The following is a 14,782-nucleotide window of genomic DNA, read 5'->3' on the forward strand; positions in this document are numbered from 1 at the left end:
TCAAATGGGTCTTTTGTATAATTACAACATAGGATGCTTTGTATTGTCTAACTTCAGAATATATTAATATCCATACATATACAATCCTATAAGCCATACACAGGGTTGGGTAGGTTACCTTCTAAATGTAATCTGTTACAGTTACTAGTTACCTGTCCAAAATTGTAATCAGTAACATAACTTTTGGATTACTGAAACTCAGTAACGTAATCTGATTACATTCAGTTACTATTAGATTACTTTCCCCTTAAGACGCATTAGAAGAAGACAAACATGTTTGTTACCAATTGAATGACTTCTATTGCAGGATAAAAATGTAAAAGTTTACATTGCTGGCCGTACATGGATGTTACATTTTACTTTATGGATTGGTTATATAGGCTTCTTCTACTAACCCATCGCTTTCTACTACATACATACATTACTAGTACATAAAATTAAATTATATCTTTACATTAATATATATAATTTATAAGTCCAAAAACTGTAGCAACTACAGATTTTAAGTATATCAAAAGAGTGCGAATTTGAGCATGTGTCCATTAGGCCTATGGATGTATTTCTTTCCAGCATGAATTAGACTGAGTAATAGAAGCCAGACTTTTTTTCCACAGGCTATGCAGCTGCTGCAAGAGCGCATTTTCACTGGCTGTCCACTGGTTTCAAAAACAATGATTGATAGGCAGGTTAAACTTCTTGAATTCAACCATTATTGGGTTCAAATATGCGTTTAGATTTGTGAACAGCCATCCACAACAACCACAATCCGTAAAGCGCAAATAGCTAAATGAGAGAACAGCAGTGTGATTTACATCAATGCGCTATGTAGATATCAACAATAAGTGATATCTCTATCGCCGTAGACTACACCACTGCGGTCATCCTTATCTCCGAGCGTTTATTTAAGTTGGATAGTCGCACCATTGGAAGACATAGCTTGGACTGTAGCCTACAAAAGTCCATTCCTGCTCTTGTCCCGCGATCCATCAAACACATTTGGTGTGTCTTCATAGGGGTCTCTGACCTCTGGTCACACTCGCTCAGGTGGAACAAACTTAAACTTGTATCTTTTTTCAATGCTGATTTCAATGTCATTGAGAAAACAGAGAAGTGTTAAAGATTTTTTTCGCTAACATCCTTTCTGAATTTAAAAGTAATCCTGGAAGTAATCATCAAGTATTCTAGTTTTCAGAAGTATCTGTAATCTTATTACAATATATGTTCTTGTAATGTAACAAATTTGTAATCCCTTACATGTAACTGATTACACCCTGGCCATACATCCTTTTTCAAACTGGAAACGCAAGGAAAATACAGCAAAATAGTCCTATTTGTTGTAGGCACGAGCATAGGGCGTTTTTACTTCTGAGAAGACTGTGTTTGCAATAGAGATTCACTTCAGGGTTGTTTCTATTTTTCCTCTGTGATTCAATAGCAAATCTGCCCGGAATTAGATACAGGAAAACACAAAACATGTTTTGCACGATCTGCTACTTTAAAAAAGGGAACTCGTATTCATATAGTTTTGTGGGTAACTGTATCTATACGCATATAACAATTTTAACAAATAATAAACAAGTTACCCTAAATTAAGTGTCTATTCGATTCCCCTTATTGGACCTGTATAAAAGTAATTGAATGTAGTTTAATAAATGAATAAAAACCACATCAAACTGACAAAGGTTTATTCACGGCCATAAATATATAAGTTAAATAAACAGTACACCAAAAAACATAAATTAATTCATAATATGAGCACTTTACAACAGAGAACATTTATTTATAACATTCATTTAGCAAACATTATAAAACTAACGGAATCTCACGAGGCGTAACATCGTCCAGACCTCATGGGCCACCCCATAATTAACTTTGATGTGAGTAAAATAGAGAGAATAATTTCAATTCAAATCAGGAAAAGTTGTATTTATATTTTTCGAATCAAAGTTATTTGAAGTAGGCCTATCCATCTTCTACCAAGTCCATTGGTACATTTGCGCCAAGTTATGCAGACTGGGCAGTTGTGACAATGCGTCGGGGCTGTAGTGAGAGCGCATATGCATGTGATGGAGAGAATAGGCGCTATACGCTGAGAGAGGTATTCCAGCCCTAAACGAGGCCTCAAGTTCCTGAGTTTTGCTAGTGTCACACGGTTTTCCATCCCGAATCAAAACCGGAATTGCCACCCGTCTTGGGGACACGAGATGAACCATTTCCATACCCTTCTCAGCGCGTGCTCTCTTCATTTTATACCGGTGATTCTGGAACCAGATCTTCACCTGGGTCTGTGTCAGTCGTAGTGCGTTGGCAAGGTGCTCCCTCTCAGGCGCAGAGAGATATCTCTGTTGTCGAAATCGTCGCTCTAGTTCATATGTTTGCGCTTTGGAAAACAGCACCCTCCTTTTCCTCTTCTTTCCAGAGTCGCTGCTGTCAACTGCGGTGTCTTTGTCGATATCTTGGGATTCGTCAGCGGAGAGCTCTGGAGATTTGGGTTCGTTTCGAGAATCAACTGACAAACCTGTTTAAAAAGAAAAATCGTCGGTTTGATTATTATAAAAGATGGACAATAAATACCCTTGAAAATATAGTTAATATTCCATCATAGCCCATAGTTAATCTGAGCAAAGAATGGAATATATTGAAGAGATTACCTATATAATCTAAAACAATGGCCTATTGGTGACAAGGGCTAAACTATGACGATTACGCGTGGATAATTACGCAAGGAGACTTGCATTAAGCACGTATAATATTACACATTCTGATTACGCATGAACAAACTACTTTAAGAGTAGACTAATAAGTTAAACCCATAAGATATATGCCCAATTAAAATATGAAATAGTGAAAACGTTAATGCAAAGGTTTTTGTTTTCATTAATGGCTTATTTGATAAGTAATTGAAAGGACGATATGACTAGGAAGTGGACAAATCTATTATATACCTAGATGATTATGAAACTTTTTTTAAGAGCTACTCACGTGAATATTGGATGCTGTTGGAGGAGGCAAGCCATTTTGAGTAGGAATTACCACCACCATCACACAAAAGGCTCTTATAGGGCACATTTCCAGCGTTTTCCAAAGATGGATTTTGCGTCATGATCTCACTAGTTTCCTCCTCGTTCTCATCCTCGGTCTCCTCCGTTCCAGAACCTCCATTGGTGTCAGGAAGATCCAGAAGGTCCTTTACAGAGAAGCCCATCTTTGTGTTGTTGAACGACATGGTGTGAGAAAGTCTGTGGTGCGCGCTGTAGACAGGAGTTCGCTTTTATCCCTGCTGCTATGCTGAACCAGTAAAACTGAACAAGAGGACACTATTTCAAAATGAGGTTAAAATGATATTCAGGCCGTGTCGTTTGGGTTAATTCAAGCCAAACGAATAATTAATCCTGGCATGCAGTATGCTAGTTGTTCACCGCTGGCTCGTCGAGAGTGCTCCAATGTGTTGGTCATGGAGGAGCGCAGGACTTTATGGATAGGAGAGGCTCATGGATGCTGCACGTCTAGAAGCACTTGCATAAAGGAAGCCATCGCCAGTCGGATTGGTCTATATAAGGTTAGTTAAAACACTGAACCTGTAATGGAAAATGAATCGGAATAAGCCAGGGAAAGACGGAACGCGTGTAGGAGGTCCTTGGAGTCAAGTGGATGAAGAATATTTGTGGATGTGAAATGCTAGGGTTTGGGGACATCCAAATCTCTGTCATTGGTGCTTCGGAAATGTGATGACTGGTATTATGGGACAGATAATTACCGAGATGGGGAGGGGCGTGTAATTTACACAAACCACTATACTGCATTGCTTCAAACCATTATAATGTATCGCTTCAAAGCAAATACATATCTATTTAGGAGCAAAAACACCCTTTAAAGATGTATGTTATTAGTCTACGTATCAAAGTTCGAATTGTGGGTGTTTAATATGGATAACTCATGAAGACCTTTTAGGTCAATATTTTGGTGCAGGCTTAAGTCAAGTATCCTAGGGCCTATCATGAATGAAACATAGCCTGGCTCAGAATGTTGTTTGACATCTCTACAAGGCGTTTATTGTAAATAGGCTAACTACGTTTGGATAAATACGTTCTAAGAGGAGAATAATGCATTCCGTTTATTGAGTCTTACATACGGAACTTGCAGTAGGCTGAAATTATTCACGTTTGTCATTTTATCCTTTATTACTATCATCATTATTACCATATTATTACCATATTATATATTTTTTCTGATCACTATAATTATTTGTCTCTGTCATAAATAGCTAACTACAGCATGCATCCATCCAAGCATTGGCTAAACTATCAATAGCTACACAATGTAATACAAGTATGCTATTTCCCTTTGGAATATTAGTCAACATTTCTTCATATTAATAACACTTATTTTATTGCAGCAATTTATTTTAAATTCACGGGAAATCGAATGAGAAGCCGTTGAGTCAATACAACACGCAGAATATCGTGTTCATATTATTAAGTTTTAGATCTTTTTATTCTGATGTCTCTCCCCTTTTCTATGCTCCGCTGCCCTCATCTAGTAGGCTATGTGATGTGGGTGACAATGATTCTCGTTCTCAGCGAATCCTCCGGGAGTCCTGGGTGGTCAGGCTAAGCAAACACACGTACAAACCGATTGCTAAGCTGCGGACAATGGGGAAAATGTAGACAAATGTCCGGCTCCTTTTGGAAGTTTTTGTGTAGGCTAAGATTTTGCATTTATTTCGGTTGCAAGATAATAGATGATTGACGCCCCCTTACAATGTGCCGTAACTGTTTGGAATAAATCCGAGGTTGCCCCTAGTTGTCATGGTATTCAACTGCTTTCAATGGACTATCTCTTCATTCATCTTTGACCGCCCAGCCTCGCTACCTCACACACACACACACACACACACACACACACACACACACACACACACACACACACACACACACACACACACACACACACACACACACACACACACACACACACACACACACACACACACACACACACACACACACACGTTATTATTATTGTTGTGTTATAACTATGGCACCGCTTGTGTATTTGTTTGACCAGTAACAGGTTTCTTAAACTAATTTAGACTGACAGAGAGGCTATCGCTTACAAGACTACTTCACTGATATTTACATGTTTACTCTCTCACTCACAGTGTACACACCATGGGAAAAACAATCTCCATGGTACACACTAGTGCCTATAGGTCCTAAAGAGGGTAAACAACTCTCACTGAGCCCATGCACGTTCTGCTCGCCTGCTTCCTGAGATACCAGATCACTTTCTGAAGTGTCTCCTCTTACAATTTACACAACTTTATTCCAGGACAAATACAACCTTTCTGTAATTGATATAGGATGACCAATGGTTTATTAAAGTACACATATGTATGATCTTTGGTGAATGTTTGTAGCCCAAATGGATGTTTGTCAAGTTAGAGGTCAATGTTTGCCAGATTGTAAACCTTATTTGTTATTATTATACACATCATGATACTTACTACTTTTTTTGTAAACTACTGAACAATTTTCACCAGAGTCAATTGGGCTCAGTCCAAGAGAGAGAAATCATGGCCAAGCAGAAGCTTCTCTGTGTTCTCAAAGGAGAAAACAAATGTTCCCAGCAGGTTCTTAGTTAAAGGTGATGTTATATTCTAACCTTTAGGGTCAAAACAAGCCAAGGACATTGGACACAACAATAAACATCCTTCTTAGGGCCAGGGGAAAAACAGTATTGTGATAACTAATGCAATACTGTATCGATTCAACAATTAAATGACATGTTATCAGATATATTCTGGCGTTGAGGATTTGTTAGCAGATTTATCAGGCAGAATGTTTTTATATTTAAAAGACCTTAGTACCATAGTATTCCAAATGTAATGCATTACAACAACAATTAGTTCCATCCTATTGCGGAACTGAATTGCAATGACCTACACAAAGAATTGTGAGGCATATAATCACAATATGTATGTAATTGTGACCTATGTATCATCATATAGCATGAGGGCCCTGCCAGCCTTCTGTATGCTGGCAGATCCCTGTTTTATAATCAAATCAACCCAGACAGAATATTGAGAGAAGAAAACCAGTGTGAAGTGGTGTCAGGGGCAGAGCTCCTAGGCAGACCTGTCAAACTGTTACCATTACTGGCTGCAAGAGGGAGGAGGAACCAACTGCCTGCCTGGTAAGCACAGGCAAATAAACACACACACACACACACACACACACACACACACACACACACACACACACACACACACACACACACACACACACACACACACACACACACACACACACACACACACACACACACACACACACACACACACACACACACACACACACACACAAGCATATATCCTGATGCCTAGTCAACTTACCCCTATATATATCTACCCCTACCACTCCAATATCCCTGCACATTGTAAATATGGTACTGGAACTGACCCCTATATATATCGACCCCTACCACTCCAATATCCCTGCACATTGTAAATATGGTACTGGAACTGACCCTGTATATATCTTGTTACTTTCTCATGTTCTTCTTATTTTCCATTCATTGTGTGTTTTTGTTGTACTTTACTTAATTTTATAGTATAATATTTTTTTACTTCTGATATTGATTACTACATTGTTGGAAAAGAGCTTGCAAGAAAGGTATTCCACTGTACAACACAACTTCAAACTTGAAAGCCTCTGTCTGCCCTAAACCAATCCCATCGTTGCCTTGAGAAATACTTCCTTGTCAATGTTAGGTGAAGAGGGCCACCTACTGGCTCACACTGACACTGGCCTACATCCACCAGTATTAGTATTCCCCATAAAACTCTTCTCAATTCAAGTTAGCAGGTGGCATGGTCTGCGAGTCGACATGTCGATAATTCATTCAATGATGGAAGAAGATGAAAAGTGTATAGAGTGCAGTGGGATAAACCATAGGGGTTTCAACAGGAGATGTGTGAGGCATAATAAATACAAAAATCACAGTTGAAATACTAGCACTGCACCACCTGTGTAATTCAACCCTCTACATCTGCGAAGCATAGAGGTATGCAAAATAGGCTCCAATAGCATGTTTCAATCCACTGTCCGAAAAAGACGAGGTCATGCATTTGGATAAGAACTGTAATTGACATGTTTTTCCAGATGGTGGCGCCTTTGTATTAATAATACACTGACAGCAGGCAGTCCTACAACAGTAAGGGACAATCTCAATTGCATACATGTTCCTGACATCCTCTCTCCTCAGATCCCTTTTTCTTCCTCAAGCCATGGGGTTTTGAGAATGGCAATTGACACTCTCCATAAGAAAACGGTTTGCTGTCAAGATGACTGCAGAGCAGTCAAAGGTCTGAAGCGAAAGACTAGTACATTTCCTTCAGATTGGGAAAAACATGTTCAATTCACACGTTCAGTATGTGAAATATCCCTGCAATAATGTAGAACAACAAATATAGATTATTGGATGACGCCGTTCTGACAGCAAGTCTGACAGCTTTAGCCTCAGGATAGGTTCATACCAGACAGAGAGAGCAGCCTGATTAACCTCTTGTAGAGAACATGTCCTAAACATCCTGCATTCATGGCAACAATGTCATCAATTTACTCTTCCTTATCTACCTGATCTGAGGCTCCCCTCAGGTTCTCACCACCATGAATGAAGAGAGCACACGTACAGGGGGGGAAAGGAACAAATACGTTTTGGGAAGGTGATTGTGAATTTGATCTGAACAAATAGGTATTTTAAACGGAAATTATTTATCTCTGCTGTTCCCATACAGTTCATGTTTTTCTGTACAGCCAGGTCATCCATGATACAAGTCATTATTCCATATCCATCCATGTCTGAGGATGCTGGAAGATGACGTGGGAACCCGCCACTAGGGGCACTATTAAGTGCTGTTACCTTCAAGTAGATTTCAGTAAGCATCTGCCTCTGAGTTCAAAGGTTGCAAGTTCAAATCCAGCAATAGAAAGTTGTTGTTGATATTTTTGTTTTAAGCCGCTAACTAGCTGTTTCTGCCTGTAGTCTGTTGGTTAAGGCTATACTATATAGCAGCTAACCAGCTGTTTCTGCCCTGTGGTCTGTAGGTTAAGGCTATACTATATCACCACTAACCAGCTGTCTCTGCCATGTAGTCTGTAGGTTAAGGCTATACTATATCACCACTAACCAGCTGTTTCTGCCCTGTGGTCTGTAGGTTAAGGCTATACTATATCACCACTAACCAGCTGTCTCTGCCATGTAGTCTGTAGGTTAAGGCTATACTATATCACCACTAACCAGCTGTCTCTTCCATGTAGTCTGTAGGTTAAGGCTATACTATATAGCAGCTAACGAGCTGTTTCTGACAGTAGGTGCGGACAAAATGCACAACGACCACTATGTAGCTTTACAGAACTTGGGAGACTGCAATGCTGTCCCTCTTGAGAATATATTAGAATTTAATATACAGTGCCTTGCGAAAGTATTCGGCCCCCTTGAACTTTGCGACCTTTTGCCACATTTCAGGCTTCAAACATAAAGATATAAAACTGTAATTTTTTGTGAAGAATCAACAACAAGTGGGACACAATCATGAAGTGGAACGACATTTATTGGATATTTCAAACTTTTTTAACAAATCAAAAACTGAAAAATTGGGCGTGCAAAATTATTCAGCCCCCTTAAGTTAATACTTTGTAGCGCCACCTTTTGCTGCGATGACAGCTGTAAGTTGCTTGGGGTATGTCTCTATCAGTTTTGCACATCGAGAGACTGAAATGTTTTCCCATTCCTCCTTGCAAAACAGCTCGAGCTCAGTGAGGTTGGATGGAGAGCATTTGTGAACAGCAGTTTTCAGTTCTTTCCACAGATTCTCGATTGGATTCAGGTCTGGACTTTGACTTGGCCATTCTAACACCTGGATATGTTTATTTTTGAACCATTCCATTGTAGATTTTGCTTTATGTTTTGGATCATTGTCTTGTTGGAAGACAAATCTCCGTCCCAGTCTCAGGTCTTTTGCAGGCTCCATCAGGTTTTCTTCCAGAATGGTCCTGTATTTGGCTCCATCCATCTTCCCCTCAATTTTAACCATCTTCCCTGTCCCTGCTGAAGAAAAGCAGGCCCAAACCATGATGCTGCCACCACCATGTTTGACAGTGGGTATGGTGTGTTCAGGGTGATGCGCTGTGTTGCTTTTACGCCAAACATAACATTTTGCATTGTTGCCAAAAAGTTCCATTTTGGTTTCATCTGACCAGAGCACCTTCTTCCACATGTTTGGTGTGTCTCCCAGGTGGCTTGTGGCAAACTTTAAACAACATTTTTTATGGATATCTTTAAGAAATGGCTTTCTTCTTGCCACTCTTCCATAAAGGCCAGATTTGTGCAATATACGACTGATTGTTGTCCTATGGACAGAGTCTCCCACCTCAGCTGTAGATCTCTGCAGTTCATCCAGAGTGATCATGGGCCTCTTGGCTGCATCTCTGATCAGTCTTCTCCTTGTATGAGCTGAAAGTTTAGAGGGACGGCCAGGTCTTGGTAGATTTGCAGTGGTCGGATACTCCTTCCATTTCAATATTATCGCTTGCACAGTGCTCCTTGGGATGTTTAAAGCTTGGGAAATCTTTTTGTATCCAAATCCGGCTTTAAACTTCTTCACAACAGTATCTCGGACATGCCTGGTGTGTTCCTTGTTCTTCATGATGCTCTCTGCGCTTTTAACGGACCTCTGAGACTATCACAGTGCAGGTGAATTTATACGGAGACTTGATTACACACAGGTGGATTGTATTTATCATTAGTCATTTAGGTCAACATTGGATCATTCAGAGATCCTCACTGAACTTCTGGAGAGAGTTTGCTGCACTGAAAGTAAAGGTGCTGAATAATTTTGCACGCCCAATTTTTCAGTTTTTCATTTGTTAAAAAAGTTTGAAATATTCAATAATTGTCGTTCCACTTCATGATTGTGTCCCACTTGTTGTTGATTCTTCACAAAAAAATACAGTTTTATATCTTTATGTTTGAAGCCTGAAATGTGGCAATAGTTCGCAAAGTTCAAGGGGGCCGAATACTTTCGCAAGGCACTGTATTATACTAGAATAGAACCTAATAGAATAGCATAGAATAGAATATAACCTAATAGAATAGAACCAAATAGAATAACTTTAGTTTTTTCTGTGAGGGAACGTCACCAAAAGCCATGTAGCAAAAGTCAGTCCACCATTTTAAAATGTTTTACTCTCAAATGACCTCTTCTGTGGTTCCACAGTTCCACCCCAAAAACATGTGCTTTTGAACTGTACACGACAGGTCACAGAGAGTAGCTAAGAACATCATACTGATAGAATAATTACAGTCACAGGAAATAGGTCGTCTAAATTGCCACCTACACTGTTTATAAGGAGTGTGTAGCTAAGTGATAACCCATCAGTATACAAAATAATTAAAGTTAAATGTCCTCCTTTTTCTTGCATTACAGTGTAATTTTGCACTTTACAATGTACAGTATGTTATTCGTATCAGTGTAAGAACTATTCTTTAGTGACAACTTTGAAGATTATGACTTGAATTGTCTCAAATATGAATAATCTTAACGCTTAGGTCGTCTTATTGCACATATGGGTATAACTGGCATCTAGAATAGAGAATATAACAAATTGTGAGATTAAAAAGGCTGAAATATCTGGGCAGCTATAATTTACACATATCCTGCATTAAAGTTAAGTTAACATGTTCATATAGGACCAGCTTCCCTGACAAAGATTACACCTAGTCTTGGACTAATAAACATTCTCAATTAAGAATCTCAATAAAAAATGCTCCTCATTGTTAGTCCAGGACTGGGCTTAATATGTGTCAGGGAAACTGGCCCCTAGCGTCTAGGAGTTCCCAACCTTTTCGTTCCGGGGACCACCAAATCACTGTCAAAAGCTCTTGAGGACCACCAGTAGCTGAATGATGAATTTTTTTTAAACATAAATTATATTGAAAGCCAAATTTTGACAATTTGGCAGTAAATGTAACAAATTAAAAGCATATTATTATTAATATTAACAATTTGCATTGTGAAAAGTAATTAGGGGTTGAAGCAACAAAGCTGGTGAAGCTATGTATTTCTTTGTCATTATTATTATTACAGTATACCAATGCCACATGGTGGCGCTATAACACGCAATTGAAAATGATAACTTTGAAAGCTCACTCCCCTCACCCAGTGTGACCTAGAAGCCTGACATGTGGTGCATAGGTCTCTCTCTTCTCGCAAATTCCGCCATGATGGATTTCCACCATTTTACATTTTGTGAAATATCACTTAAATGCGGGGCCGGACTACCACATTTGGTGCCCTGCATACTCGTTTGGTAATCCAACCCTGCTTAAATGACATCTCCTCCAGAACCACCAGAAACTTGATATTTTTTTATTTGATTTTATTTATTTAACCTTTATTTAACTATACAAGTCAGTTAAGGACACATTCTTATTTACAATGATGGCCTACCAACAGGCAAACGGCCTCCTGCGGGGACGGGGGCCTGGGATTCAAATATAAATACAATATAAATATAGGACAAAACACACATCACAGCAAGAGAGACAGCACAACACTATATAAAGAGAGACCTAGGCAGCAACACATGACAACACAGCATGACAGCAACACAACATGACAACACAGCATGATAGCAACACAACATAACAACAACATGGTAGCAACACAAAACATGGTACAAGCATTATTGGGCACAGTCAACAGCACAAAGGTCAACAATACATCACACAAAGCAGCAACAACTGTCAGTAAGTGAGTCCATGATTGAGTCTTTGAATAAAGACATTGAGATAAAACTGTCCAGTTTTAGTGTTTGTTGCAGCTCATTCCAGTCGCTAGCTGCAGCGAACTGAAAAGAGGAGCGACCCAGGGATGTGTGTGCTTTGCGGACCTTTATCAGAATGTGACTGGCAGAACGGGTGTTGTATGTGGAGGATGAGGGCCGCAGTATGTATCTCAGACAGGGGGGAGTGAGGCCTAAGAGGGATTTATAAATAAGCATCAACCAGTGGGTCTTGCGACGGGTATACAGGGAGGACCAGTTTACAGTTATATTTAGCATCTATTGACGCAACATTTTCCAAACTAGCATATCATACAACATTCCTATGGGTGTGGTCTTGCACACAAATGCATGTAAATTAGGATATTCGTATTGTCACAAAACTTGGTACACATGTTCCAAACACTGTTAAGACCCAACATATACAAGCACATTCAGATGGAGCACACGGTGGTGCTGTAAAGGGCACGTGTTTATATCTCTTGATCTGTTTGACTCAGAGTGGGATTTGAGTCTAGCTAACCTGTAAAGTATGGTTCAGTTTAGTCGCATGCTGGCGGTGCTGGACAGTCAAAATCATTCATGCAAGCTCATTGGCTCATAGCAGACATAATGTTTGAGCTCGAGGCCTGGAAAATATTTGAAGACGTGGGTACATAGGTGCTATATACCAAATTTGGTGCCAATCGGTCCAGCGGTTCTGGAGAAGATGTTTAAAGTAGTCAACGTCATTGAAAATGGTCCAAAATCACTAAAAAGCATTTTGCATGATCTGTTCGATGTTGAGTTCTGATATTTGGCAACTGTGGTAAGGAGTACAGAAGTAGCTCATCCCAGGGCAATGTGTCCAATTTGTCCAATTCTATGATGAGCACAGCCTCATCTGGGGGAAGCAGAGAACTGCACAGCCAAGTCCTGGCAGTAGGAGGACCCAGTCAGTGACCCCACAGACAGGCTAATGCAACAGGGAAAACACGAGATGGATCTCATCTCTAACTACAGATTATCCAAAAAAGAAACATTGGACTGTCTTTAATTTTGTAGACTGCATGCTAATTGAATGGAATTATATTTATGTAGAACTGTCAATACCAATATTTTCTTGAGAAAATTAAAGGCTTGAAAAATGAATATGTTGCAGAACCTACATTTTCTGAATGCATCACACCTCAGCTCCAAACCCACATCACATCAAACCAAGATCATAGATGAACATATCGATCTATTGAGAACTACAATCAAATTACAAAACCAGGAGTGTCTTTCTTTGAACTATGTGCAATGCATACTACAGGTAACCTTTATCAAATTCTTAGCAAAAGATCAGTTGATAAGCACCTGGCTATGTTTGCAGGTGTGGCTACTGCGCAGTACATATTTGCGGTGATGTCTTGCCATGCACGCCCCTTGTCTTGATCAAGTCGTCTGACTTAACTATGAGATCACCATCCACATAAACATTCAATTTAAAAAAGGAGGCACAGAGATTTTCTCAATAAAATAAATAAATAAATAAAGACAATTGAAACCATACCAGTTGAATGGGTATATGCCTACTTTCAGGGGCAGGCCTTGTCGTTTAAATAGAAAATAACCTCGCAGTATGCCCATATAGGACTATCTCACAAAACAAAACACTTTTATCTTTTAAATGTTAAATAGGCCTACCTGTATCCTATATTCCAATGCACATATATCAGGGAAGATCAATAGTTATATCAATTGTAATGAATATATGTGAAACAATATAAATGTCCTAAAGAAAACAACACCCACGCCTTCTTGCTGAAAATAGGCGTATAACGAAAAAAAAACTGTTGCATTTGTTTATAGGCAAACAAGAAATCGTGTGGACCAATAAACGATTTACATAGTTCTTCAGAGGAAAAGAGTGGCAAAGACCAAAATACAGTACATGCCAAATATGTATCATTACCACTGTAATTAGAATGGCCGGATGAACAGCAATGTATCCTTAAAAATAGATTTACCGTAAAAATAAATAAAAACAGACGTTTGTCACAGACTCTCTGGGCATTCAAAAACTTCTAAACATTTTGCTTATTTTGTTGGTGTGAAGAGTGGGCTATACATGTGTTTGAAAGACCAATCAAAATCAATCAATTGAAATCAATTTGCGTTTCCATAGCCATACGATTTATTGGAAAAGAAAAGGTTCCAACTTCACGACGCATAAAAGCAATAGTCTTAAGTAGCCTACGACAGAGAGATGTAGCCTCACATACTGTATGCTCCACATCATAATAGGCCAATCCATCTGCCATGTACCCAATGTATCACACAGCCTTAGCCATGAGTAACCATGGTGGCCTAATCATCACTCACTCAATCAAGCACACCAAAGATCTCTCAAATATCGATGTTCGAATAGGTCTGTACTAAACCAGAAATTGCATAGAAAGTGTATGAATTGAGTGTTGTTTCCATATGACCATTGTGCGCAGATTCAATTAATTGCAATTAAGGGGTAGGTAAATATTGCTTTTTTCAAACTAAAGTGCAGATTTTTCATGTGTGTTTTTAGCACAAATCTTTATTGGGTCATGACTTCCAGTCCACGTTTCATTAATTGTGGTAACTTTTCGGATGGATAAAAATGTTAATACCCTTGCAAATGAAATTTATAATGCAAGCTTGTATCACGGACAAAAAATGTCATAGCATATGATCAATCAGTAAATGCATTAAAAATAATGGCCCATAATTACATGTTAATTATATCCATTGTAATAATCAAATATGCCTATCTTTAAACAGAGTATATTTATCATTGTCGTGGAGAACAGGTTTTTGTTTGGATTTTAATTTCCAAGCACATGTTTTCTCCGAGTTCCAAGAGTGTAGCCTAAACTCTAAAAACCGGAAAAGATTCGGTGGAGTAGCTGGGCTAGAATACACACGGAGGAGGAGACCAA

The 14,782-nt window shown here is 39.1% G+C and overlaps 1 protein-coding gene across 1 annotated transcript; it reads right to left on the reverse strand.

The window, feature by feature from the left end:
- Positions 1–1,759: 1,759 nt before the first annotated feature.
- Positions 1,760–3,442, reverse strand: LOC135505586 (homeobox protein Nkx-2.2a-like). Its single transcript, XM_064924653.1, has 2 exons — positions 2,983–3,442; positions 1,760–2,518 (listed from the first exon to the last, which is right to left on the reverse strand). Exons 1-2 carry the CDS (start codon positions 3,224–3,226, stop codon positions 1,974–1,976), a joined length of 789 nt encoding a protein of 262 aa, XP_064780725.1. The 5' UTR covers positions 3,227–3,442; the 3' UTR covers positions 1,760–1,973.
- Positions 3,443–14,782: the final 11,340 nt, after the last annotated feature.

Source organism: Oncorhynchus masou, chromosome 19 (assembly GCF_036934945.1).
Source record: "Oncorhynchus masou masou isolate Uvic2021 chromosome 19, UVic_Omas_1.1, whole genome shotgun sequence".
In the NCBI taxonomy this organism is placed as follows: Eukaryota; Metazoa; Chordata; class Actinopteri; order Salmoniformes; family Salmonidae; genus Oncorhynchus; species Oncorhynchus masou.